This window comes from Cyanistes caeruleus, chromosome 24, assembly GCF_971803275.1.
Source record: "Cyanistes caeruleus chromosome 24, bCyaCae1.hap1.1, whole genome shotgun sequence".
Taxonomy (NCBI): domain Eukaryota; kingdom Metazoa; phylum Chordata; class Aves; order Passeriformes; family Paridae; genus Cyanistes; species Cyanistes caeruleus.
In genome coordinates this window covers 3,581,524-3,607,736 of record NC_141724.1, presented here as the reverse complement: position 1 = coordinate 3,607,736, position 26,213 = coordinate 3,581,524, and the positions used below count along the sequence as shown (strand labels likewise).

Genomic DNA, 26,213 nt, shown 5'->3' with positions numbered 1-26,213 from the left:
AAAAATAGCAGAAACAAGGACTATGGACTTCTGAAGCAGGCAAATAAATAAAATTTAAGAGGCAGAATGGAAACAAACCACTGAGCCAGCCTTGAATTTTTGCACTCCTGAACAAGCTCATCCCAGCATCACTATCAGTTGTGCTGGATGCTGTAGCCAGACCCCTGCCCAAATGGCAAGGCCAGAGCAGCAGTGACCCCCTCAGCACTCCCCTGCTCAGTGTTACATGTGTTCCTAAACATTTGTGGATCAGGCTTTTTATTCATGGGCTAATGCACACTTGTTTGCTCATGCCTTACTCAGCCTAAACTCCTATTGAACTCAATTAAAGCTGTCATCTCCAGGAGCACTCAATGTCATTTTTGCCCAAGTAAGGGATGAGTAACGAGGCTCTGAACAGCCCTTGGAGAATAACAGCCATTTTGTTGCAGTTTTTGGTCCAGATTTCTTACAAGTTAGCAGCAGGCCAAGGGTGGAAGAATGTGATACGGCTTTATGAATCACACACAATTGCTGAATGCGCTGGATGCTTCAGAGCCTGTCACTTCATAGACTGAAGCATTGGCTGTCTTGTCCCAAAATGCTTGAATACAACCAAGCTCATGATGAAAATTAGAAAAATATGTTTCTAGAAGGAATGGGATGCAAAGAACATCCCTTCTCCAATCAGGGCGCCGGGAGGATTCCTCACCCTAATTTATCTCTGGGGGTTTTGGGTACTGTGGCACAGGCCTGTGGTGTGTGCTGGCCCAGTGGCCTTGGGGACTGAGGGTTTTGCCCCTTTTGGGGCTGCAGTTCCTGATGGTCAGGCTGGGTTGTGGCCAGGGACTCGTATGTGATCTGCTTTGCTGTGGCTTAGCACATTACCACCCATCAGCTCACCCAGAGGAAGTGACCATGGCCTGGATCCTGGCTGAATTCCCTTAAGAAATCCCAACAGCATGGGCTGAAATCCCCACCCTGGGCAGCATGGTCACTGTGTGGGTATGTGTGTGTGAGGATGAGGAGAGGGATGAAGGTGTTTGGAGGGGGATGCAGATGTCAGGATGGGAACTAACAGGAGGATGAAGATGTGTGGTAGGGCAGTGTGCAGAGGACAATGAGAATGTGCAGAAGGGGATGGAGGTGAGCACAGAGATGATAGTGAGTGAAGCAGGGCAGGAATGAAGAGTGGGATGAAGGTGAGCACAGAGGGTGATGAAGATGTGCAGAAATGGATGAAGGTGTGCACGGGTGACCCTGGCTGGCTGCGGACGGGACAGGACAAGATGAGACAGCAGCACCTTCGTGCCCTGGCCCAAGGCCACATCCCAGGCTGCATCCCGGGAATGCCAGAGGGGGAAGGGGGAAGAGGAGGAAGGTGAAGAAGGCTCATAGAGGCCGCTCCCATAACTCGGGCCGGGCCGAGCCGAACTCCAGGGATGCCCTTTCGCCCCCCAAAAAAAAAACTTCCCTGTGTAAGGGAAGTCCCGCGTCCCCACTGCCCGCTGCCCCGACGGGGAGGTCGGGAGAGTCGGGCGGGAGGAAGGGCCGGGAAAAAGAGGAGGAGGAGGAGGAGGAGGTGGAGAAGGAGGTTAGGGGAGGAGGAGGAGGCCCAGCCCGGCCCCGCCGCCTCCTGATTGACTCCCAACTTTCTGCTCCTCCCTCGCATAAACTTTCCCGTCCCTGTGCCTGGCTCCGTGCACGGACCCGGGAGCCCGCCGCGCTGCCCGCATTCCTGCTGCCCGCCCCGGCCCGGCCCGGCCCCGGCCCCGGCCCCGGCCCCGCTCCCGGCACCCGCGGCCGGCCCAGCCCCTCCGGAGCACGGAGCAGGTAAGCGCTCGTCGGGAAGAGACTCCCAACCCCCCTTCCTCCGCCTCCTCCTCCTCCAGCCCCTCCTTCCTCCCGGCCCGCTGCCCTCCGCCTGCACCGAGCCCCGGCGGATGGCGGGGGGCGGCGGGGTCGCACCCGCCCCGGTCATTCCCCAGCCGGCAGCTCGGTGCCTCCCCCCGGGGATCCCCCCGACGCCCCGCGATGGGGTGTGTGCGTGGGGAGGAGGGGTGGGGGGGCACAACCGGGCCGTTTTCACTCCCCCGCGTCGGGTCCCCGGGCTCCCGCCCCGTCGGGGCTGCGCTGCCCCCGCAGCGGACCCCCCGAGTCCCCCCGCGACTCATCGCCGGGGTGACAAAGGGGCCTTGTGCCCGCACGTCGGGAGCGTTCGGGGCGGGCGCCGGACGTTACGGGCTGGTATTGCCCGCCCCGGCCGGAGCCCCCCGGGGAAGTGGCGCGGGAGGGTCTCGGGTGAGGTGCGGGGTCACCCGCGTGTCACGCTACATGTGTGTCACAGGCATGTAGGGGATGACCGTGCACTGAGTGTGTGCTAAACACTTTGTGCCTCGTCATAGGGGTGCTTTGCTAACAAGGCGGCAATTAGATGGATAATTTTCAGCAGTGTGTCATCTTTATTATTATTATTATTATTTTATTTTTACACCCTTCTTGGGTTTGGTGTTGTTTTTTTCCCCTTAACCCCCTTGGAAGGAAAATACAGCCAAGCCCTTTCAAAGCCACCCACCTCCAACCCCCCGAAACCGCTCAGGCCCTACACAATGCATTTGGCTTTAACTGACTGAGGAAAAACCCAATTTGGGGAGAAACCAGCTGGAAATTGTACCTGTGGCCCTGATGATGTGGCGGGCACCCTGCAGCCGCTCATTACTCTTAGGAGGTTGGCAAGGGTGACAGGGGGAAAGGTGAAGGCAGAAGTTTTGGGGGGTTTTGGTGCTTTGCAGGGAGCCGGGACAAGCCAGGCTGGGCGATGGTCCCATCAGTGAAGCGATAATCTCCTGTGTCAGGCACGCCGGGGTATTTTGGGCTCCGGCATCCTCTCTCCCCTCCTATCGCTTTACCCCGCGCGGGTACGTGCGTGTTGTGAGTCAGGGCATTGGCAGTGCCCGGCCACTCTGGGGGGCCCTGCCAGCCAGGCTGCCAACCTCCCCCCAGTGTTGGAGCGCTCATGATGCTGAGTGGAGAACTGGGGTTTGCCAGGCTGATGCGCTCCCCATGCACCCACTGGTGCTGGGACCTCTGTGGCCTCACAGCCCACACTCCTTGGGGATCGTTTCCCCCAAGGAAATGGGAAGAAGAGGGTCCCCAAAGCAGGTGAGGGATGAAGGCTTGCCAAGGTTGGTGGTGAAGCCAGGAGAGAAATGGGTATAGGGGCTGGGACCCTGATGACAGGGCAGGTGATGGGCACTGTGGCAGTGCCCCAGCACTTCCCCACCAGAGAGGATGAGCATGACTGTCCCACAGGGAGAAGGGGCTGGATTTGGCCTTGTTTGGGTGTTACAGGGTCACCCTGTCATGGGAAGAGGCTGCAGATGGCTGTGGGGTGAGCAGCTCCTCCTCAGAGCCGGGTGACACAGGGGGACATTGCCATCCCCAGGGACCTCGAGCACCCAGCTACCTCTGCACCGTGGGCATGTGGCTGGCACCACACTGGCTTTTCTGACAGGAACAACCCTTTGAAAGCAGTGGGTTTTCCCAGCCTCCTATAAATGGCACCCAGGTATTACAAGGAGCCTCGTCCTGCCCGAGGTGACTGCAACGTTGGGGTGCAGCTCAGAGTCGGGGGATGTTTCAACCGGGGCACTTTGGACAGTGAAACCCTCCAGCAGTCATCCCACATCTAAAATCCCTCTCCTGTAAAGCAGAATGCTCCAGCTCCATCAATAAAAGGGACTTGCATCCATTTGCCATAACATTCAGTGGCTGTTTATCATGATATCAGAAACAGCATCTCCTTTTAATCGTCATTTAATCCCCATCTTGCCACCACCAAGTGGGTTGGGAGGCAAGTCCCGGTGGCCCTGGCATTGTGCCGAAGGAAGGAGCCTTTTCCTGGCGGTGAGTGAGCAGGTCATGGCACTGAGGAGGTGGGGGTGGCAGCGGTAATCAGCTATAATTAATGTATTAAAAAGCAAGTAACCGCTCAGCTGCCATCAAACACACAGAGAGCACGAGGCTGGTGGCAGGTGAGCTTGGTGGTGAGACTGGATGCAGGCACGCAGCAGCCAGAAAGGGCATAAATAGGCAGTTTTGGGTTGTTAGTGTGGGGAAAATGTGTTAATACCTCTTCTTCTGTCTGTGTGAGTGGAAAATGGAGGGCAAGAGGGGAGAAGGGGCAGCAAAGCCCTAACCAGGGGTGCTGCTGGGATTTGTGTGACAAGAGCCATCCCGAGGCTCTTCGTGAGGTTGGAATCTCTCCATCCATCACTGAACTGGACGGATGCTTTCCAAAATACATCCCATCTCTAGGAGCTTCCCTGTCTCATTAAATCCTTGATGTCTGTGGCAAGGGGCTAGCAGCAGTGTTTACATCACCTTAAACGCCGTTGGTGGATGGGATATAAACAACCACCCTTGATTTTGGGAGTTTCCATCCACGGGGAATTTGCCAAGCAGCCAGGCCATGCCCTGACCTTCTCAGCTATTTGTCCAAGGTGTTATTTGGGGTGGGGGTCAGGCCTGGAGCCGCGGCAGCCGAGGCCAGGCACCTGTGTATTATGGTTGGGGCAGACACCTGAAGCGCAGGGGTGTTTGCTATTGCCACCGTCACGTGGCGACTTATGAAATGTTTTTTGGGAGGGAGGGAGGGAGGGAAGGAGAGAGGGAGGGAGGGAAGGTAATGATGGGGTGAGCCGATGGGGCCATGCCCCGCACTAGCCTGCAGCAGGCACGCGGCCCCCCTGCGCGATAACGCACGTCCGGATCCTGCTGCGGGTCTGGACACGCTACTGCAGTTCCCGCTGCTTCAGTTTTCCTTGCCTGTGAAATGGGAACGAGGGGCCCTGGGAAAACCTCCTCGTGGTGCTGGTCAGCCGCTCTCCTGACCGGGGTGGTAGGAGCAGGGGGTCATGGCGGTGCTGGTGCCACTTTGGGCTCCCCGTGCAGGTCATGGCAGGGTTTCCTGATGAACGCATGTGGCTGAGCCCTTTGGAGGTGACAGGCCATGAACCTCATGGTCTCATTCTTGGGCTTGGCAGATGGTGGCCTTGTGGTGACAGCATTCACACAGGGCTCTAGGCTGGTACAGCTGTACCTGTGGGCGAAGGATTTGGGGAAATACTGATCGCGCAAGGCTGTCACATCCTGGCAGCACAAATCCCGATGGAACCCATCCCCCCATCCTGTCCCAAACAGATGCGATGCTCCCGTGCCCCCAGCGTCCCCCATTATGCCGCCATGAGACAACAGCAGCACCGAGACACAGCGTGCCCACTGCCACCTCCAGCGGGGCACTGGGTGTGTCGCAGGCAGTGCTGGCTCTTTGCTCTCTAAAGCCGACCCGGAGCTCGCCCTCGGGCACTTTCCTGTGAGCCACAGGCACCGAGGTGGCTGCCGGGCTGCCCGGCGAGGTGTGAGTGATGGAGGAGGCTGCTCGATCCCCTTCCCCCTTTGCTGCCGGGGGATCGGGCCGGAGCCGCAGCGTGTGCTGGCACAGCTCCCCGGGCTGCGGGGGGTGGCCGGGGAGGGGACAGCGGGGCTGCGGCTAATTTTAGGAGGTTGGCAGAGCCTCATGGGAAGCAGCCGGCTGGAGGGAGGTGTCGCACTCGCCCCGAGAGTGAGCACCGGGTGACCCCGGCTCTGGAGATGCTGCCGTGGGGCTGGCAGCCCGCTCCTGCGCTCTGAGGAAGAGCCGTGCCCCCGCGGATGCCCCGGTTGCTGGAGGGGCGGTGGGTCCGGGGAAACGCAAGGGGCAAAGCCCCGGATTCCCGGTTGGCATTATCCAGGAGGCGGCTGAGCCCCGCGCTGCTCCGTGTCTCAGTTTCGCCGTGACCGTCTCGGCAGCGCTCCCCTGGCGGAGTGCGGTGCAGGCAGGAAGGCTGGCCGGGCTCGGGGATCCTCGTCTGTGAGCGCCAAGCCTTATTATTTCCCCACAACTGTCTCCTCCTCGCTCCTCGTAAAATTAGATCCAGCTGTTCACAATAGCCACTAACTTCTCTCCGGAAGATGTTCAAAGTTTACAGACGCGGGTGCGTGGAGGATGGGCTGCCGTTCCCATGCCAGCTCCTCGCCGCCCGCCCTTCCCCCAGAGGCAGCCAGTCCTGCCTCCCCACCGCCGGCTTAGGCAATTCGGGTTTAGGAAGAAGCACACCCGCACGCAGGCATGCGAACTCCCGACCCAACCGAACGTCGGGTTTTTATTAGCAGGAAGATCTGGGCACTTCAGAGAGAAGGTCTGGTCCAAGACCCTGCTTTTCCCTGCCCAGCTTTGTGCGCACACGCTTGGTGGATGGGTTGGGCAGGGTTCTGCTTTTCGTGTTTGCCAGCACCTGTGCCTAGCTATGGCTTGAGTTTGGGCTCCAGCTCTTGAATGGGGTGGCTGCCGTGTCCCCTCGCAGCCTTGCCTGGGTGGCACTGCAGAGTTGTCGGGGTCCAGCTGCGGTGTTTGGACATCAGTGTGCTGGGCAGGGGTCTAACACACTGTGCTGGGCTCTCTGGTGCTCTTGGGCTCCTTGCTGGAGCTCCTTCTTTTACCAAGAATACTGCCTTCGTGTATTTTTAGCAATTTTCCTCCCCAAAGATTCCAGAGCAATTTTTCAATCTGCGGGAGCTGGAGTCGCTGTGCCCGTCTCCAGCTCTCGGCTCGGGCAGTGGCGAGAGATGCTGAGAGAAGGCGATGAGCTGCCACGGGATGCCAGCACACTCCTGGCACGCACAAGGATTGCTCGCTGGGACTGTCTGGGGTGGTGGCAGTAAAATGGTGTTAAATCAAAATATCCCTTTCTGGGAAGAAATCTGATGAGGTTTGTGCAGGGCAGCTATCGCAGCTCCTGCAGGACCTCAGCTGGGCACTGCTTCGAGCCTGAGCTCTTTGCAAGAGGGCAGGATGCGTGCCTCCCTCACAGAGGTCACAGTGGCCAGGTGACAGTGCTGTGTCACATTCTGTGCCAGACTCTAGCAGCCAGAAACATCTCCGTGGCTGGGGTGGTAATGCCTGACAGCCTCTCTGCTCAGTGTCCTGGGGGCCGATGCCCCTGGTCAGTTCTCACACCCCCATCCCATGGGGCTTCTCTGGCTGGGAGCTGTGAGTGCGGCAGTCAGAGCTAACCCCGGGCTCCAGCAGGTGCCATGGCACGGGCAGTGGGTACAGCTGCTGCCTGAGCAGGCTTGGGTTTCACGGGGGTGGAGGCGTCTGGGGGCAGGTGTGAAATTCATTGCAGCCTTCCTCCTCCTCTTCCTCCTTGCCTGGTATGGTCCCCCGGGAGATGCTTTCCCTGGCCCTGCTGCAATGGCATAAAAAATGGGGTCAGCGGCACCTGGAGCTCTTCTGTGGGAGCATTTCTCCTCCTAGGAGCAGGACAGAGGGCTGGTGGGATGCCTGGCTGGCCCCAATGGTAGGACTCTGTCCCACTGCTGGCACAGAACTGCCTGACCCAGGCTGCCCTGACACCGGAGACCCTTGGCTTCCCCTTGGGACAAGCCGGGAGGACTTGGGACTTGTTGGCCACTCTGAGCTAATCTACAGGGGATGTTGAGGAGAAGACATCCTGGGATGGATATATTTTGGCAAATTCAGTGGTCCCCAGTGGGTGCTGTGTCCAGCATTGGCTGTGCCACGGGCCAGCAGCACTGGGGGTGTCACGGGGCAGGTATGGGGGTGGCCCATCCCCAGCAGGCAACTCCAACCCTGTTGTTTCCATCCAGCTCGTTTCATAACACAGAGAGCAATTAATGCTCTAAAAGCTTTCTATTTATGCGCTGCTGGGTGAAACGCCCCGTCCTGGCTGGGCAGGGCAGTGTAATTGGGCCAGGGAGGCACGCCGGGTTACAGTGTCCATCTGTCCTCTGCCCTCGGGTCCTGAGCCTGAAGACTTGAGCAAAACCGGCTCAGGTCCTCCAGAAGCCGAAACCCGGCTGTGCCACTCTGGCAGGATTGGAGAAGAGGAGGGGATGGAGGGGTTGGTTTGGATGCCTGTGATTCTGCTATTAGGACGGAGGTGTGCCCTGGGTTTGCCTCATCCCCTTCCTCCTCTCTGCCCCAAATATTCTGGGAGCAAATTGCTCACATTTTCTCTTTGTTCATCCACAGCCCCCTGGGATGAGGGCTCTGAGCATCCCTCAACCTCGCGTGGCTGAGCGAGGACCAGACACATCCCTGCCAGCTGGAGGCTCAGGGCTTTGCTGGGAGCTAGGGGACCCTTTGGCTGTTGGGGTCCAGCTGGAGCTAGGGGGTATGGGGAGCCTGGGGCAGCCCTGGCAGTTCTTCAGACACTGGTGGGATGCTGCCACGTGGCTTCCTGCGGTTTCCTCACTCCGATTGCTTCCTGAGCTGCCCGCCAAGCCGGAAGGGACAGGAAGTGATAGAGGGGAGGAAATTAGTTGGGCTGTCTCACAGGGAGCTGGCCTGGTGCACAGGGGGCTCTGCCACCGTCTGTGTCCCCAGACTGTGCCAGGGGAACTTTCAGAGAGTACGTGGCCAGTCAAGAGGTGCAAACTTGGGTGGGAGAGAGCAGGGTAGCCACCCTTCCCTCCAGGAGCCAGGGAGTCCCTCAGCGAAGCCTCAGCTGTTTGGAAGAGGAGCGCGATGTAAACAAACCTTTCACCGCCCTCCTGCCACTCCGCGTCTTGCTTAGCTGCTGCCACCCGCCTCGGTGAGCTCTGGCTGTCCCTGGGACAGCCCTGTGCCAGCCAGGATGGTGTTTCCCTGTGGGAATGGGGCACGGTGTTCTCAAAGGGTCCCTGGGCAAGGTGCCAGGGATGTGGAGCTCCTGTGAAGAGCTGCAGGGTCATCCTTGGCAGAGCCAAGAGCATCCTGCTCTATGCACTGCAGTGGACATGGCAACATCTTTGATGTGTTCTGGTCTTGCTGGTGTCCCCCAGGAGCTCCACAGCTTTTGGGTTTCCTTTGAGGGGCTCTGCAGAGCTGGTGGCCGTGTGACTGTGTGGGCAGCATTCCTCCCAGCTGTGTCACCAGGTGGGGAGGGGCAGGAGCAGGGACACGGCCCCCAGCCAGCCTTCCCCTGCCTGAAATGAGAGGCACGTTAGTGAAAGCTGCTGCCTGCCTCCAAATCACTGCCAGTATCAGAGCCCCAGCAGTGCTCTCCCTGAGCCTCAATGTGGCAGGACATGCTGGGTGCCTTAGAGTCTCACCTTTGAGGTCTCACAGAGCAGTCCCTGGCAGGCGAGGACTCATGTCCCACTCACCCTGGAGTGTGGGTGCCATCAGTCACGGTGACAGGGAGGGGGTGATAGCAGCCTCACGTTCCCCCACAGGGCTGGCGCAGACGGCACTGAGCTGCTGCAAGGCTGAGCTGCTCTGTGCTGATCCTGCCCAGGCTTGTCATGAACTTTTATCCTTTTGCCGTGAGGTCTGAGTGCAGGGGGGAGGGAGAAGGGTGGATTGTCCTGGGTCCCCTGCATGGGAAGGTAGGATGGAGCCAGTTGGAACCCCCTCCCTGTCTGTGCAGGGTTCTTTGCCTCTGCAGTGTCCCCAGCACCTTTGCAGTCTTTTTGTCCCAATGTCCCCTGCCATGGGCTGGGGGAAGCCCAGGTAAGAAGGGGTCCTTGGGACTGCTCTGCCCCACACCTTGTCCCTCTGGATGGTGCCAGCTGGGGATGTGCTGTGCTGCAATCCCCCTTGTGAAGCAAGTGCTGGTGGCCATGCCCTCCAGTCCAGGTGGTTTGAGGAGTTGCTGTGACAACAGCCAGCATCCCTGTCCCAGTTTGGATGGGACACAAGGGTTTGGGGCAGTGCAAGGGCTGCTGGGGCTGTGCCTCATGGTGCACCAGATAGGATGATGCTTTTGGGGCTGACTGTGCTGGGGAAGAGGAATATGATGTCAAGGATGAAGACTGGGTGTATGGGGGCACTGAAGGGGGTGACAGGCACCTCTGCCCATGTCACAATGTCCCTGTCTCCCAGCCCCAGGTGTTCTCCCCTGTGCCACCCTGCATGTCCCTGACCCGATCCCTATTGCAGCTGGTTGTGCAGGATACAGCAGCACCTTGCTCCTGCCTTTTGACACTCACAGTGTGCCCATGGTGCTTCTCTGACTGCAGACACTGCTTCCAAAATATTTCCTTCCCTCACCTCACCTCACAAAACACCCTTCTCTCAGGTGCCCTTCCCTCTTTGCTTTCACAGGGTTTAAGGAGGTTTCCCGTGGCTTTCTCAGGGTGCCAGCCCCAAGCAGCTCTCCCAGCAGCTGCCTGCAGCCCCAGGTTTCCTCACGTCCCCCACAGGTGGTGCTGGGCTCTGGGAGCCGTGGGAACACCGCCCCGGTCTCCTGGGCAGCCTTGACCTCGCAGGGAGATAAGGGCAGCCCTGGAGGCATCCTCCCCTGCCTGCTGCGGACACCGCGCCCGCTGGGGGACCTCACAAGGGTGCAGCCCTCTCCATCACCCTCTAAAGCTGTGGGTTGGAGTGTGTGGCCCCCAGAGAATCAGGGTCTGAGGGGCGAGTGAGCTGGAAGTGGGGACGGCCTGCTGGCGTGGGTGTCAGTGACCATCCCTGCTCATGCTGAGCATCCTCAGAGCAGGCAAGCATCCCCTGGGGATGTGGGTCAGTGGTCCTGGGATCACCAAATCCTGCAGAGGTGCCTGTGCTGTGGCAGGGGTGGTCTTCCTGCCCTGATCCCTGGGGAGCAGCTGGGAGGCAGAAACCGGTGACATTTTCTGGCGGGTCCGGTCCCCTTCCCTGCCCTGAGCAGGTCTGGCCACGGTCTCCGCAGGCAGTCCAGCCGTGCCGGTTCCCTAATTGCTGCTGTTGTTGGTGTTTTGTAAGGGCAGGGTGGAGCGGCACTCAGCCGTGCCTTGCGTCAGCGCGGTGCATGCACCCTCCCTCCAGGAAATCCAATGTCTTGCCTGGCCAAAAGCAGGTTCGGTGGAGGAGGAGAAGGAGGAGAAGGAGGAGGAGCTGCTTCCTCGCACCTTGGCCGGGGCCCCAGCATCACCCTCCCTCCTCTCCCAGCTTCCCTGAAAAGGCTGGGCTGGGATTGCCGTGCTAGAGGGGGAGTGGGGTGGGAGAGGGCTGGGGACCTCCAAGGAGGGGGACACGTGTGTCACAGGCAGGCTGTGGGGTCAGCTGTCACCCTGCCTGTGCAGGCAGTGCCTGGAACTGTGACCCAGGGCACTGGGCACGCTGCCTGCAGTGGTGCAGCCAGACCCGTGGTTTACCTCTCAGCCCTATAGCTTTTCCCTTGGCCCCCAAAACACCCATCAATTGGGGCAGGCAAGGTGTCTGGTGAGTCCCTGCAAAGTCTGGCACCAGCTCTTGGGGCTTTCCCCTGTTAGGGTGAGCTGATGGCAGCCCTGTGGTGCTGCTGGGTCCTGGGCTGGCACCAGGCTGCAGGGTTCCTGATACCTCCTGATACCCCTGAGGTATCTTGGGACTGGGGGCTCCTGAGCTGTCACAGTGCTGAGGGGTCTGGGGCTGCCATGGAGCTGCTGTGGGCCTTTGGGGGCTGCAGGGTCTTGGGCTGCTGCAGAAGCTGAGGAGTCTCAGGTTCCCCTATGTCTGGGGGTCGTGGTCTGCCAGGGGGTCCTGGGCTGCTGTGAAGCATCCAGGGTTCAGCACCAAGGCAGTTGCACCCCAGTGTAGGCATCCCACTGAGACAGAGCCCTGATGCGCCTGCAGCAGGGAGCGAGGGTCCCACTGGGCCTATCCCCATGTGCCACCCTCTCCATCCTGTGCCTGTCCCGCTGTTCCCCTGCCCTCCCATCCTCAATACCCTGCTGGGTTTGGACCCTGCATCCCTGCCAGGGGCTGCCCCAAGGAGCCCCCAGCAGCAGGCAGAGCCAGGGTGCCGCCATCCCTCCCTTGGCCGGCTGGCTTGATCCTACAATCCAGTTCTCCTTATTTGGCCACAGTGCTCAGCAAGAGGGGGAGCAGCGGCGGGGGGGACGCGGGCAGGGACGGGTGGCGGGACTGGAGGGGCTGACATCACATCACGATGAGGGAGAAAAGGATGGGGGGGGTAAGTTTCTTTTTTTATAAAAGGAAAAAAAAAAAAAAAAGGCAGCAAGGCCTCGCAGCACACTTGAGCCAGCAGGCTCAGCAGTTCCTTTAAAAGGAGATGTCTGTGCCGGAGACCTTTGTACACTCCCAGCCCATCCGGGAAGTGCGGCGGCGCAGGAGACACCTCTCCGTTCCCACCGCTGGCAGCTGCTGCCAAACATGTTATTGCAAAACACTGAAACGCTGCACTGGGAGCTCAGCAAGAGGAGGAGGAAGAGGAGGAGGATTGAAGGCTCCCCAGCATCACCCACCAGCTGGGGAGGGCCCAGGGCCCCAGCTGAGCATCTTCAGGGCAAGGGGGCCACTCCTGGTACCAGGGGAAGGGCTGCTGGATGGCTCTGGCCACCTGGTTCCCATTAGTGGGGTCTGGCTTGGAGCTGCTCAGCATCTCCCTTCAAATCCCAGCTCTCGCCTTGGTAGGCATGGTGGAGCTGGGATTTTAGGGCCTAGGGGTGTTTTTTGAGCCAGCTTGCCCAAAGAGACTGCTGTTTGGCAGTGGGTGCTGGTGCAGGGTCAGGGTTCACAGGCTGTGGGGCTGCTGCCACCGTGTCCTGAGGTGTCAGCCATAAACACCACGTGCCCAAGTTCCTTGTATGGGTAATACAGTAGCTGGGGACAGTTTCCTTCTCAAACTTTATTTGGGTGGATCCTGGGTGGTCACTTGTGACTTGGATTTGGAGGTACTCATAGAAATCATGCTCTGTCCCCAAGGAAAGCCTTTTGTGTGTCCGGTGCCCTACAATGAGCTGCTGCTCTGGGTGCGAGGGAGAACAGGGCAAGGGCCAGGAACAGACCTGGCACCCCATGCCCCAGCAAGGGTTTCTGGGTCTGACAGGTGTCCCCTGTGTCCCAGCAGGTTGTCGTGTATCCGTGGGGGCTCAGGGTCGGAGCCCAGAGCAGCCAGCACCATAGCGTCCAACAGCTGGAACGCCAGCGGCAGCCCTGGGGAGGGGCGGGAAGATGGCCAGGACGGCATGGACAAGAGTCTGGACAATGATGCCGAGGGTGTGTGGAGTCCAGACATCGAGCAGAGCTTCCAGGAGGCGCTGGCGATCTACCCACCCTGCGGCCGAAGGAAAATCATCCTCTCAGATGAGGGCAAGATGTACGGTGAGTGACGGGGGCAGGTTGGAGGCACCGGGCAGAGGCACCAGGACAGCGTGGCTGAACTGAAACCTCCTGCCCCAAACCCATGCTGGGGCATCGCCCTCGAACATACCCCAACCCTGAAAGCAGCTGGCTCGGATTCATCGTGGAGCTGGACTGGGGAGGTGGCAGTGACCTGTGTCCCCTCCCTCTGCTCTCCCTCCCTCTCTCGGCCCTGCCAGACTGACTGGTTTGGTGAAGCCTCAGGCAGGGAGCGGGTGCGGGACTGCGGGGCCAGGGCAGCCACAGCCCTCCTGCTCCGTGTGCCTCTGCGTTATTCCCCAGACCTTCCCCAACGGGACCTGGTGGCCAGAACACCCTGTGGCAAGGGTCACTCACCCACCCTGAGCCACCTGCACCCAGCTCCCTTTTTGGTGACCTCATTGGTGGAGCTGGTCAGCTCCACTGGGGTGATGATTTTGAAGGTGTCAGCCTTGTTTTTGGTGTGTCCCAAAACTCCCTATCCCTGCCAGGGTAGGGACTGGTTCCTCCTCCCCTGCACATCCCCTGATGTCACCCCTAAGGGCCAATGACCTCAAAGTCAAGAACAGGCAGCCATATTACCAGCACTCTGTGGTGACAACAGGCCCAGGGCTGGCATCTCTGTCCCAGCTTCCAAAATACACCTGCCCAGGACGCTGCTGTCACAGCAAAGGCTCCCCCAGTGCCAGTAGAGAGGGGCAAAAGGGATGAAACTTTCTGGAAAGCACTATGCCACTGTCCCCATACCCATGCCAGCTACCTGTGCCACCCCATTTGCCAGGGCCCCCAACCCACGGCATCAGGGCTGGTGGAGGAGTGGGATGAAGGGGAGGCAGGGGAGCATAGGGCTTCCCAAGTGTATGCATTTTTTGGATTTCTCCGGGAATAGCTGAAGTGCCGCCGGGAGCCTGGCCCTTCCAAGCACGCCCCAACCGGTTTTTCCAGCCTTTCAGAGACATCTGGCAGCTGCTTAAAGAGGCAGCAGCCTCTGCTGGCCTTTCATCTCCCCCCACCTTCCCCAGCACCTCCCCACTGGGACCCCCAGGACCCCTGGCTGGCATTGCTGAGTGTACCAGGGGCACTGGCAGCACAGGCGATACCAGCATGCAGCATAGTGGTGTGCCAATGCCTCTGCTTGCCTTCCCCACCCCTGTTTTTGGGGGTTCCATGGGTGCCCACGGCTGTGCCAGCCGCTGCCACACCGGTGCCAGCACTGCAGGGGTGGCAAAGCAAGGTGGGAGCTGGAGAGCCAGGACCCAGCACAGGCACACTGGGCCTTGCTACACTCCAGCTGCCGCACGGGTTATTTTTAACCCAGCCTGTCCAACTGGTTCACGTGGTGGTGTCAGGGGAGAGGAATTTGGGGAATGTGGTAATTTGGAGGAGGACGTGCCCTCTCGGAGGGAATGGCAAGGTCCAGATGAATCACAGGGAAAGGGACATGGGACAGGGCACGTGGGCACAGGGAGGGCTGTGAGGGTGCAGCCTTGGGCACGGTGTGAGGCAGGATGGGTGCTGGAGATGCTGGGCACTAGGGCTGGTATTGGGTCACCCAGTCCAGGAAGGCACTCACATTTCTTCCCTGTATTTTTCCCCCGTATTTCTTTCCCACGGGGCAGGGTATGGGGGGCAGAGGATGGGATTGAAGAGCAGGGCGTGCAAAGGGGGATTTTGAAGGTGTTCCCTCAACCTGGGGCTCAGCAGCAGGGTCCCCTTTGCCAGCACCCTGCTGCAGGTGCTATCTCACCTGGGCTTAAAGGACACCCTGGTAGGTGCTAATGAGGCAGCCAGCACGGGCAGCAGGCAGGAGGGATGGCAACTGTGCCTCAGGGTGCCACCAGGGGCACCCCCATTGTCACCCACCCACCAGCTCCTGCCTGGTACCGGCATCCCAAGGGGCAGCTGTCTCTGCGTGCCACCTGGCCCTGTCTGTCCCCATATGTGTGTACCCCAGGAGGGCCCAGTTGCTGTGGGGCTGGGAGGGGGCCAACCGGAGTGGAAGGGGGGGTGGGGGGGGGGGGTGGATGTATTTTATCTTCTTTTTTTAAGAGATTTTTTTATTCTTTTAAAGCCGAAACCAGCTCCAAGGGCATTTCGACAAGTTCCAACCACGACCATCTGGTCCATTAAAATAAATCTGGCGTGCCTGGCTGCCTCCGTGCGCGGGGGGGCGGCGGCGGGGGCCGGGGGGGCCGGGGCCGGGAGAAGAAAGCTCCCAGCTGCTCTGACGTTTGAACGTAGATTGGCCACAGCTGGCCCCTGAAATGTGGCGCAAAAGCAACTTCTGCTTCGAATTAGCCCAGGACGTTAGGAAATACTGGTGGAAAGGCCAGCCTGGCTTGTGAACGAGGTGCTGGGGGGGTGGGGGGCAGCCCGGGACCCCTGCGGGCACAGCTGCCCGGGGTGCGTTCGCTGGCTCTGCAGGGGGACTGCGGCTTTTGAGGGGCTCTGTGGTGCTGGGGGTCCCTGGTGGCTGTCACCTCGCTGTGAGCCCCGGGGCTGATAACGCTGGGGGTGTTCTGGGATGGCCACCCCCGTGTCCCCGAGGTCGCCCCGACACTGTCGCCGCAGCGCCACCTCCTGGCAGCGTCTCCCTCGCCAGGCAGGGGGAGTTTGGGGGGTCTGGGGGGGTTTGGGGGCCATCCTGTGCCGGGGCTGACCCCAGGCTCTGCCCGCAGGTCGTAACGAGCTGATCGCCCGCTACATCAAGCTGCGAACGGGGAAGACACGGACAAGGAAGCAGGTGAGGCTCTGCTCTGCTTTTTCTCCTGAGGTGGGCTCGGGGCTGGGTGGGAGGCCGTGCCAGGTAAGCCCGAGGGGGAGTGGATGTCCGACTGCATGCTTGTCCTCTGTCCTCTCCTCAAGCCGCTGCTGCTGCCAGCAGGTTCCCCTTCTGCGAGGAGCTTCGCCTGTGAGCACAAAATGCCTGGGGTTTCTTCTGGGGTGTGAAGACAGGCAGCACCCAGGTTCCCCGCCTGGTTGGGGTAACCCTGTGGGTGGCAGGAGCCCTCAAAGTCTCTCTGGGCAGTGTGTGTGTGTGTCTGTGTGTGCCTGCATGGGTCTCTCTGCTGTGCCTTCTGGCTCTGGGGACTGTGCCTGTCTCTACCCCTTGCTAGGCTTTATGCCACTTGTGTCAGGTGCCACAGCAAAGGCACTCCAAACCCCATGGGCTGAGAGCAAGACATCATTATCCCAGCCAGGAACCTGGGGACCAGCTGTGTGGAGCTGTGGTGCTGGTCCTGGTGGGGTTGGAGGCATCACAGAGCCCTTGCCTTGCTCTCACCTCCCTGCCTGGTTGGATGCTGGGGCAGGCAGAGCACAGGCAGGGATTCCACAGCAGGGCAGGAGCACACAGAAGTCCCTGCAAGCCCTTGCTTCACCAAACCTGTCTGAGGAGTGGGCTGCTGCAGCCCATGAGGGGACATGTCCCTTTTTCATGTGTCCAGTGGCTTTTCCCTCATGGTGGCCCCCAGCCAGGAGCCAGGCCACCCATCCTGATGGAGCCCATGACCTTGGATGCCTGGGAGCATCTCCCACCACAGGGACATCGTTGGGTTTGGGACTTATCTTATTATAAGATTTATAATAAGATTTGGGACTTATTATAAGAATATTGTTATTCTGGGACTGTTCTGTGCCACAAGTTCCTACAAGAGAGGAACACTGGTCCCCAGACACCACAGAGGTCATTCCTCCAGAACTTTTGGTGAGAGGAACCAGGGTCTGGCCACTGGTTTTGTGTTCAGACCAGTGCCAAGCAGCGCTTCATTTCTGGCTTAAAGTCTTAACTGGGCCCCCCTTCCATGGGGGAACAATGCAATGCTCTGGAGGGACTCAGGAAAGGCGTGGGAGAGAGCACCCATTGCACTGATCCTTCTGTGCAGTTGTGTCCTGGACAGCCTGGTGTCTCCTCGTGGATAGCCTGGCACTGGTGGGAGCAGGTTCTTGCCAAAATCAGCCCTGAAGGCCTGTGGATGCTGTGCCTTTACTACCTGGATATCAGCCCCTTTTCTTTAGATCTTGCTCTTACAGGGGCCTGGACACAATAAACCCAACCTTTCTCACCTTTCCCACATGTAAAACCAGCAGGAGTCCTGGTGGGTATGCCAGTCCCTCCTGGACCCGCAGGCCGAGTAACCTGGGGTACCTCAAACATGCCAGACTGTATCATCAACTTCTGGTGCTCACAGGGGCTGGCAGGGTCTGTCTGTCTGTCCCCAAGAGGTGCTAAATGGGAACCCCCTCAACTGCAGCAGCTTTACACCAAGGAGCTTCACCCCAGCCTGGGGTGGGCTCAAACCAGCATCAACACCAGGGTGCCCCACAACTTTCTTTCCTCCAGCTCTTGGCGGATGCAGGACCCTGAGCATCTCCAGGAGCAGCCAAAGCGCTCCCCCATTTTTGGTCACTCCCTCCCCCGGGGACAGCATCCCGCCCTGCAGGGGGAACGGATCTTCACGCTCTCTGTGTTTTCCTTTCCGAACGGCGTGGCGGGCGCTAGGTGTCCAGCCACATACAGGTTCTAGCTCGGAAGAAGGTGCGGGAGTACCAGGTTGGCATCAAGGTACGTTGACGCCCTTGCCCAGGTGTCCGCGGCGGTGTCTCTGTGAGCATGGGCAGCCCCTCTCCTTCCTCCTCCTTTCCTCTGGTTGACGGCTCTGCTGTTCCCCCTCTCCTTCTGCTCTCTCTCTGCAGGTCTCTAGCCACTTGCAGGTTCTTGCCCGACGGAAATCTCGTGAGATTCAGTCCAAGCTGAAGGTACGCCCTGCCTCGCCTGGCCCCCGCCTGCTGACGACTAACGCACTTGCCTCTGCGGTGTGCTGCTTGCTTTCCTGTTTTGCCTCTCTTCTTTTTTTTTGTGTTTTTTTTCTTCCCTCTCACTTGGCTCCTTGGATCGGATGGTTTTTACAGTCATTGTGGGATGCCCAGAGAGAAGTGCAAGGAGGGGCAGCAGAGCCCTTCTCTTTCCTCCAGGAGGGTGAATGTGGGTGCCAGATCCCTTCTTTGCATCCAGTGAAGGACTCTGCCATGGGCAGATGTGGGTTTAAAGCCTCCTCTGGTGATGCACAAGGGCTGCTCCCTCTTTTGGGCCATCAGGGGTTCTCCTACAAGGAGAAGGGCTCCCCAGGGCAGCCAGTGAGGCCCACTCCCCTCCACAACTGAGACCTGACCCAGCTCAGAACTGGTGCTGGTGCCATGTGGGCAGAAGCAGAAGGGGCCCCAGGAGTCCCTGCAGGTTGCCAGCCCAGTGGCTTGTGGTGCACCCGGGTGTGAGCACAGCCCAGGGGCACCACAGGGATGTGAGTGGCAGCAGGTCCAGCTGGGGCCATGCTGCTGGGGGCAGGGGCATACTGCCAGGAGCCAAGGGAGCCAAGTGAGAAAAAAATGGATCATTCTCTCTCTCTTTTCTGGTTGGCTTTTCTTTTCTTCCTTCCTTCTTCCCTTCCTCCTAACTGAAGCCAAACTAACCTTTCCATAACTGTTCCCACAAAACTTTGTGGTGGCAGTGGGGAGGGGGATGGTGGGGGGACATGGGAAGGACTTGGGGCATCACCAAAGGACCAAGTGATGTGAGGTGGGGGACAGAGAGGTCCCCACTGCACATCCACCCACTGAGGACAGCCAGCTCCTGCCATGTGCCTCAGTTCTCTGCACTGTCACACCAGGGAGCATCTCCTTGGGTAGCTCCAGGGCTGATTTACTGGCTTGCTGTGTGAGTGGGAGTCCAGAAAATCTTTCAGCCTGCTCACCTTGAGGTCCCAAAAGCATCACCAGCTCCCTCTGTCCTGCGTGCTGTGTCCAGCACTGGCAGTGGAGGCCACTGTCAGAGTTGGCAGCAAGGGGCACTGTCAGAGCTGGAGCATTTTCATCCTCAAAGCTTTAACAAACTCCAGCTCATGCTGCCTAGGAGCCCACCAAGATGTGGCCCCCAAAGTCCTTCAGCAGCGGCCCCAGTGCCCCATGAGCAGGATGCCAGAAGGGCTCTCTCAGCCAGGTGGGTTTGGTCTGCTAGGAGAAGCCAGGAGAGAACACCTGAAACTTATTTTGGGATGCTCCTTTGGGCTTGTAAACCCAATCTCTAACCCCAAGAGGGGCAGTCAGGGAAGTGAGGGGGTGCAGCAGGGTCAGCAGCAGCAGAGACCTTTACAAAATAAAATTAAAATTAATTAAAAAAAATAAATAAAATCTTTCCTTGCCACATGGCACAGTGCAGAGCAAGAGGGAGTTGGAGGCAGGAGTGACCCCAGTGCTCTCCATCCCCATACATGCTGCCTGCAGGATTCTGGCATGGAGCAACCAGGGCAGAGATCCCTCTGAACAATTCTCGGAGGAAACAGAACATCCCTTCTCAGGATCAGTGCAGCAGCCCCCTGCCCTCTCCCAGCACTGTCCTGTGGGATGAAAACGCTTCCATGAGCAGTATCTGTGTTTTTGAGCTGTAGTCAGGAGCAGTATCTGTGTTTTTGAGCTGCAGTCATGTGTGTGTTCGTGCTCCTGGCATGTGGCTGCATGCCTGCCCTCCTGCCGTGCCCCAGGTGAAAATAAATGAAGCATTGATCCCTGGGGAAGGTTCAGAGGGAAAGCAGAGGGTGTGCACTGGGACCAGCATGAGCCTGTCCTAGCAATGCAAATGGTGGAGCAGCCCTGCTCCAGGCAAGACCTAGGAGCCCTGGAGCTCCTGCCCAGCAGTGCTGTGACCTTTGGAGCAAAAGGAAGAACAATTGGTTTCCTCTGTTAGTGCACACAGCACTGGGGGTTGTGCTCAGGGCTTTTGTTGCAGTTCCTGTGCAGGAGTTGGTGACCACATCCCAGGACATCCCAGCAGCTCTTCCTCTCTGTGTGTGCCCCAGCTGCAGGCACTGGGGGCCTCTGAGGAGGGTGTAGAGGATATTAAAAAGCCAAGAAAGGCACAGGCCTGGCTCACCACAGTGACCTTAAAAGAGTGGGTGGGGGGCTTTGGCATCCCATTCCTGGTGGGATTAAGCCTGGGCATCAGTAGCCACCACGAGCATCCCCCGGTGACCGGCCAGGTCAAGGGTTCACTCCCCACATTGGGCTGTGGTGGAGAGCCAGGGTGGGGGATACCCAATTGTGCTGGTTTCAGCTGGGGTAGAGTTAATTCTCTTCACAGCACTTCACAGCCACCTCATGCCTGTGCTGTGGAGAGAATTAACTCTGCCCCAGCTGACACCAGCACCGATTAGGGGAGGTGTACAGAGTACCCAAATGCTCCCATGACACTCTAACCTTTTTTGTTTTTCCTTTCTTTTGCGGACAGGCCATGAACTTGGTAAGTTGAGTCTGAAATTCCTTTTATTCCCCATTGCATTAGGCCCTCTTCAGTGCAGGGGCTAAAAACCCTTCACATCCCCAAGGTGGGAGGGCCACCAGCAGCAGCGGGAGGGGGCACTTTCCAGATCCATCAGCTTTTGCTCAGAGGATATTGGCAAGCTTCAAATGTTAATTAACATTTGGGAGGGGGTGGGGGGATCCCTCTGCACAGGTCCCTTGGCTGGGCTGTGGGATTGGCTGCCGGCTTTGCAAAACCTGTCAGGCACGCTGGAATTGAGGGAGCTCAGTCTGCTCCTGTAACCCCTGCTTCCCTCCTGTCCCCCCTTTTCCCCTCAGGACCAGGTCTCGAAGGATAAGGCTCTGCAGAGCATGGCTTCCATGTCCTCGGCGCAGATTGTGTCGGCCAGTGTCCTGCAGAACAAGCTCAGCCCCCCACCTCCTCTTCCTCAGGCCGTCTTCTCTGCTGCCCCCAGGGTGAGGACAGCTCCATGCCCCCACGTGGGGACACCCCGGCCTGGTGGGGATACCATGGGGGCAGGGGAATGTTCAGCAGTCATTCTCAGCCATGGTGGCCATGCAGGGCTCCCTGCTGTTTGCAGCAGGTGAGGAGGGCAATGTTGGGAGTGGGGAGAGTCAGAAGCCACTGACTCTTCCCTGTGCTGTTTTCCCAGTTTTGGAGTGGGCCTATCCCAGGACAGCCTGGACCCTCTCAGGAGTAAGTACAGACCCCTCCACACCTGGCACCAGCAGGACCCCACCTCAGCCAAGAGGCTGAGGCATCCTGAGTTTGGTAACCTGATGGTGCTTTTTCCTTTCCAGCATTAAACCGTTTGCACAACCAGCTTACCCCATCCAGCCACCCATGCCTCCATCACTAGCCAGTAAGTCATGTCCTTACCCCCTTGGAGGGAATCCAGTGTCCTTGATAGGTCATATTTGCCCTCTGTCCCTTCCCATGCACGGTGCCACCCACCTGTGTCTTCCCCATCCCTCCTGGTGAAAAAGCCTGGGTTGAAATCCAGCAGAAAGCTCCACAGTGAGCAGGACCGTATTGCTCCCAGCTGGATTTCCTCCAGTCCCTTTCCACCCAGTACATCCCGTGTTTTAACCACCCTGTGCTGGGCGATACAGGAGGGTGGGGGATGCAGTGGGGATAGCAGCACTGCATGGGGGGCTCACCCCAGTTCCTGGCTGCCCCATGTCCCCATGTCACTCCTCCTTGCCCCAGGTTACGAGCCCTTGGCTCCACTCCCGCCAGCTGCCTCAGCTGTGCCGGTCTGGCAGGACCGCACCATCGCCTCCACCAAGCTCCGGCTCCTCGAGTACTCCGCCTTCATGGAGGTGCCCCGGGATGCTGAAACGGTAACGGTCCCCTCTGCGTGCCTGCTCATCCCTGTGCCTGGTGGCACCTGGTTCTTGCTTGACCTGTCCCTGCTGCTGTCCCCATCCCACTCCCTACAGTACAGCAAACACCTCTTCGTGCACATCGGCCAGACGAACCCCTCGTACAGCGACCCGCTGCTGGAGGCCGTGGACATCCGCCAGATCTACGACAAGTTTCCTGAGAAGAAAGGTGGCCTCAAGGAGCTCTATGAGCGTGGGCCCCAGAACTCCTTCTTTCTCGTCAAATTTTGGGTATGCTGCTGGGAGGGTTAGGGTGGGGAGGGTCATCCTTGAGCCACAGGCTCATTGCAGCTCGGGCACTCCACTGGCAGAGTAGGAGCATCCTGGGCAGCTCTGGAAGCTGCTGTCCCTCATCCCCATCAAGAGCTGGGTGTGGTGGTGCCTCATGGGACCCTCTTTTCTCCAGGCGGATCTGAACAGCACGATCCAGGATGGGCCAGGGACCTTCTATGGTGTCAGCAGCCAGTACAGCAGTGCAGAGAACATGACCATCACAGTCTCCACCAAGGTGTGCTCCTTTGGGAAGCAGGTCGTGGAGAAGGTGGAGGTGAGTTCTGTGCCCCACTGCATCAGGAAGGGGTTGGAGTTGGTCCAGCTGGGATGGAGAAAGTCCCAGAGCTGGGTGTAGGACACATGGGTGCCTGTAGTGTGTTTATGGGTGGAGTGAAGAGGACATTGCCATGTCCCAGTTGGCCACCACCACTCATGGGACAGCTGCTCACGCTGGCTGTCCCCTGCAGACGGAGTATGCACGGCTGGAGAATGGCCGGTTCGTCTACCGCATCCACCGGTCTCCCATGTGCGAGTACATGATCAACTTCATCCACAAACTCAAGCATCTCCCAGAGAAGTACATGATGAATAGTGTCCTGGAGAATTTCACCATCCTGCAGGTACCTCCCCTCCTTTTCCAGGGGCTGTGTCCCACCAGGAGCATGGAGCCCACAGTTGCATTGACCCTGCTGGCCCCACACAGACCTGGGTGTACCTGAGCCCACACAGCCTCTGAATTCCAGGGAGCAGATCTTGGTGGTGCAAACAAAGTGGCTGTGCCCAAGCCTGGACAAGTCTACCAGACAATGGGGAGCAAAATTTTCATGGTGCAATTAAATTGGCTGTGCCTGAGTTTGACTGTTTGACTTCACCAAATAGTCTGTAGCAGTTTTTGGTAGTGCAAATGCAGTGGCTGGGCCTGAGCCAATGCAACCTCCCCCAAACAAATTTTTGGTGGTGCGCTTCAGGCTTTTCCTGAGCCTGTGCAACATGTCCAAAACTGGGTAGTAAATCTTGATGGTGCAATTAAATTTACTGTGCTACTGACTGTGTGACCCCACAAACCATGGGTAGCAAATCTTTTTGTGGTGCGAAGTGGCTGTGCTTGAGCCCAGGTAACAGCATCTGCCCACGGGCATAGCACTCCCCTAACACACTCTGCTCTGCTACAGGTTGTTACGAACAGGGATACCCAGGAAACCTTGCTCTGCATTGCCTTCGTTTTCGAGGTCTCCACCAGTGAGCACGGCGCCCAGCACCACGTGTACAAGTTGGTCAAGGACTAGGGGCCCTTGAGGACGGGCAGGGGCACAAGGGGCGTGCAGGGGAGGGAGGGGGGGCCGTGCAGAAAAGCCACCCGTGCCTGTTGCCTTGTGAGGAGTCATTTGAAGACAGGTGGAAAAGGAGGAGGAAGAAAAACAATAGCCAAAAAAGACTGACTTGTGATCGCAGATGTTTTCTACTTAGGAACAATTATTTTTTTTTTTAATAAATACATAAAATTACCAAAAAAAACCAAAAAAAATAAGAATGGGAAAGGAAGCGTAGGGAGAAAGGAAACCCACATCCAGCACTGGAGAGGGACAGAGCAGCCCTTGGTGTTGCTGATGAAGGCCAGGATCCCACCGTGCCAGCAGCAGCAGCAGCAGCGGGACATCGGAGCGGAGAACAACCCCTCCTTTCATCCCCAGCTGAAGTGGCCCCGGTCCTGCACGGAGAGGAGCGAGCACTGACGGTCAGGAGGACACAGCACTGTGCCAGGTCTGAGACTGATGGGCATTGCACTGCCAGCAGTGCATAGCACAGTCCGTGGGGACACACGGCAGGGCAGGGTGCAGCAGGAGGACGCTGCCACCTCACCAGGGATGCTCCTTCTCCATGCTAAGCTGGGGCACTGGAAACCAGTGGGAGTGAAGGTATGTTTGCATTGACAATGCAAACCATGGGGTTTTATGGCTCTTTTTTTTTTTTTCCCCCTTTTTTTTTTTAAATGAAAGTGCTTTTTAATACTCTTTGAAAAGACACAATGTATGTAATCAGACTGATTGCCCTCTGAAGTGCCCAGGTGCTCCCCTCCCACCCTGCACGGGAAGTGTTTTGTTTAGGGAAAGGTTTGAGATGTCTCCATCTCTGGCTGGGTTTTGTGGGGGATCCCCCGAGCCCTGTGTGCGCTTTCAGGAATTGCACTTGGGGGTGGCCAAGGCTCAGTGTCCCCACTGTGGTCACTTGCTGAGGAGTCATGAGTAAAGAGCAGTGAGGGCAGATTTGCGTGATTTATTTTATATATGTACATTTTCCTTGTTTCGTTTTTTGTTGTTGTTGCTCCTTCACCTTTTTTTGCCTTTTTCTGTTCCAAACTGCTCCGTCCACTCTCCTGCATCCTGTGGGAAGTGGCCAGGAATGTGACTTGTGCAGGGAAAGATATATTGAGCAATGCAGGGCCAAGCTGTCAGTGTGCAGAGTCTGGGACAGAAACAGAGAGGGGACAGCGAACAGGAGGGGTGCCAGGATAAGGGACAGGGTCAGCTTGGAGGTATTTTTGTGGCTGCATCCCAAAGTAAGCCAAGGCAGAGTGCCCAGTCCTGAGGCTACAACTGCAAGGGCAGAGTCTGGGGAAAGCAACCCCAGGGTGCAGGAGAGACAGAGGTGGCAGGGAGCAGGGTGGCAGGAGGCTGGCAGGGGGACAGAGAGCTGAGGTGGCCAGGTCTGGGTGGGTTTCTCAGGTTGGCAGGGGAGTGAGAGCAGTGGAAAGGAGGGCAGGAGTGTTTTGAGGGGCACTGCAGCCCTTTTGGGAGGGGGACAGGACAGGTTTAGGCTCAATGCTGCCAGTGCAAGGAGCAGGGATAGCCCCAGAGCTCAGGAAAGCACCTTGGCTGCCACCTTGATGCCACTTGTCCTGTGAAGGCATGGGGACTTCGACCTCTTGATGCTGGGAAAAGCCGCCCATCCCTGTGGGATGGGGCAGAGCCACCCCAGCCCCTGCCAGGCAAAGGGCTCAGTGGTGGGACTGGACTGAGGTGGCTGCTGTGAGCAGAGGGAAGAGGAAAAGAGAGAGGGAAAAATCCTAGGCCAGACACTGGCAAACCATGCCAGGGCTGTGCTGGGGCTCTCTGGCCAAGTTCTCATATGTAGCATGTTTGTTGTCTTGTAGCTTTTTGGGTTTGGTTTTTCTTTTTTTTTTTCTTTTTTTTTTTCTGTTTCACTCCCTGATCTAAAACTTTGGGAATGAAAACTCAAAGCTCCCTCACCATAAAACACAGGTGTGCCCCACTCCCAGCCCTGACAGGGGACGAAGCTCCTCATTAACTGGACCGGTTTGTGCCTCCACCTCTCCATCCTTCCCTCCCTCCTGCCTGCACCGAGCCCAAGGCTCACACTGCACCCCACGCACACAGACTGGTGCCCCCAGCAGCCCTGGCTGGGGTTTAGGGTTTTGGTCATGATCCCAGAGACACTTTCTCAACTCCCCCAGCCCCTCCATTCTCCTCCAGTGTATTTATGAATTTCACATGAAGTACTGTTTTATTTTTTTAAAGACTTTGTAAAGCTTACCAGGGTTACAATCACCATTTTTAGAGCTGCGTCAGTCCACAATGTTAAAAGTCCATTTTTTTATGTATTATATTTTTTGTGTATTTTTTTTAATCCAGCTGTGATGGGTTGTATCATATATTTGTTGTGTTTACTGTATCTGTCCGACTTCGAAGAGAGGAGACTCTGGAGCTCCGAGAAAACTACGGTCTGCTGAAAAAAAAACCATTAAAATTATTTGTTCATGGGTTGGCTCAAGCAGTTCTGAAGTTCATATTTTATTTATTGGGAATTTCTTCAACAAGAAAGAGAGAGCTGCCATGTCCCATGTAACCCCTTGGTTGGGTAACACTTCTCCTGGGATCCAAATTCTGGCTCCCAGGCTGCTGCATCCAGCTGTGTTTTGTTCTAGTGTGCAAGAGTAGGGTACAAGAGAACCCCTCTATGGTCAGTGGGCTGGGGGGGACGTGCCACCATGGTGTCCATCCCCATGGATGGACATGGAGCCCTGACCCGTCCTTCCTCTTGGGCAGCTCCAGCACGGGGTTCTGCTTTAAGTCTGTCGGTCTCGTCATTATCACTG

The 26,213-nt window shown here is 57.9% G+C and overlaps 1 protein-coding gene across 6 annotated transcripts; it reads left to right on the top strand.

The window, feature by feature from the left end:
- Positions 1-1,685: 1,685 nt before the first annotated feature.
- TEAD3 (TEA domain transcription factor 3) lies at positions 1,686-25,888 on the top strand. Of its 6 annotated transcripts, none has more exons than XM_086862164.1 (14): positions 1,686-1,812; positions 12,858-13,111; positions 15,808-15,872; positions 17,631-17,693; positions 17,825-17,887; positions 20,409-20,420; positions 20,759-20,896; positions 21,094-21,137; positions 21,242-21,303; positions 21,651-21,784; positions 21,884-22,057; positions 22,233-22,373; positions 22,567-22,719; positions 23,272-25,888. In XM_086862164.1, exons 2-14 carry the CDS (start codon positions 12,976-12,978, stop codon positions 23,383-23,385), a joined length of 1,299 nt encoding a protein of 432 aa, XP_086718290.1. In that variant the 5' UTR covers positions 1,686-1,812; positions 12,858-12,975; the 3' UTR covers positions 23,386-25,888. The 6 variants fall into 6 exon arrangements, with proteins under 6 accessions (XP_086718290.1, XP_086718292.1, XP_086718291.1 ...); XM_086862167.1 differs by having other exon boundaries at positions 1,693-1,812; positions 12,855-13,111; XM_086862166.1 differs by lacking the exon at positions 17,631-17,693.
- Positions 25,889-26,213: the final 325 nt, after the last annotated feature.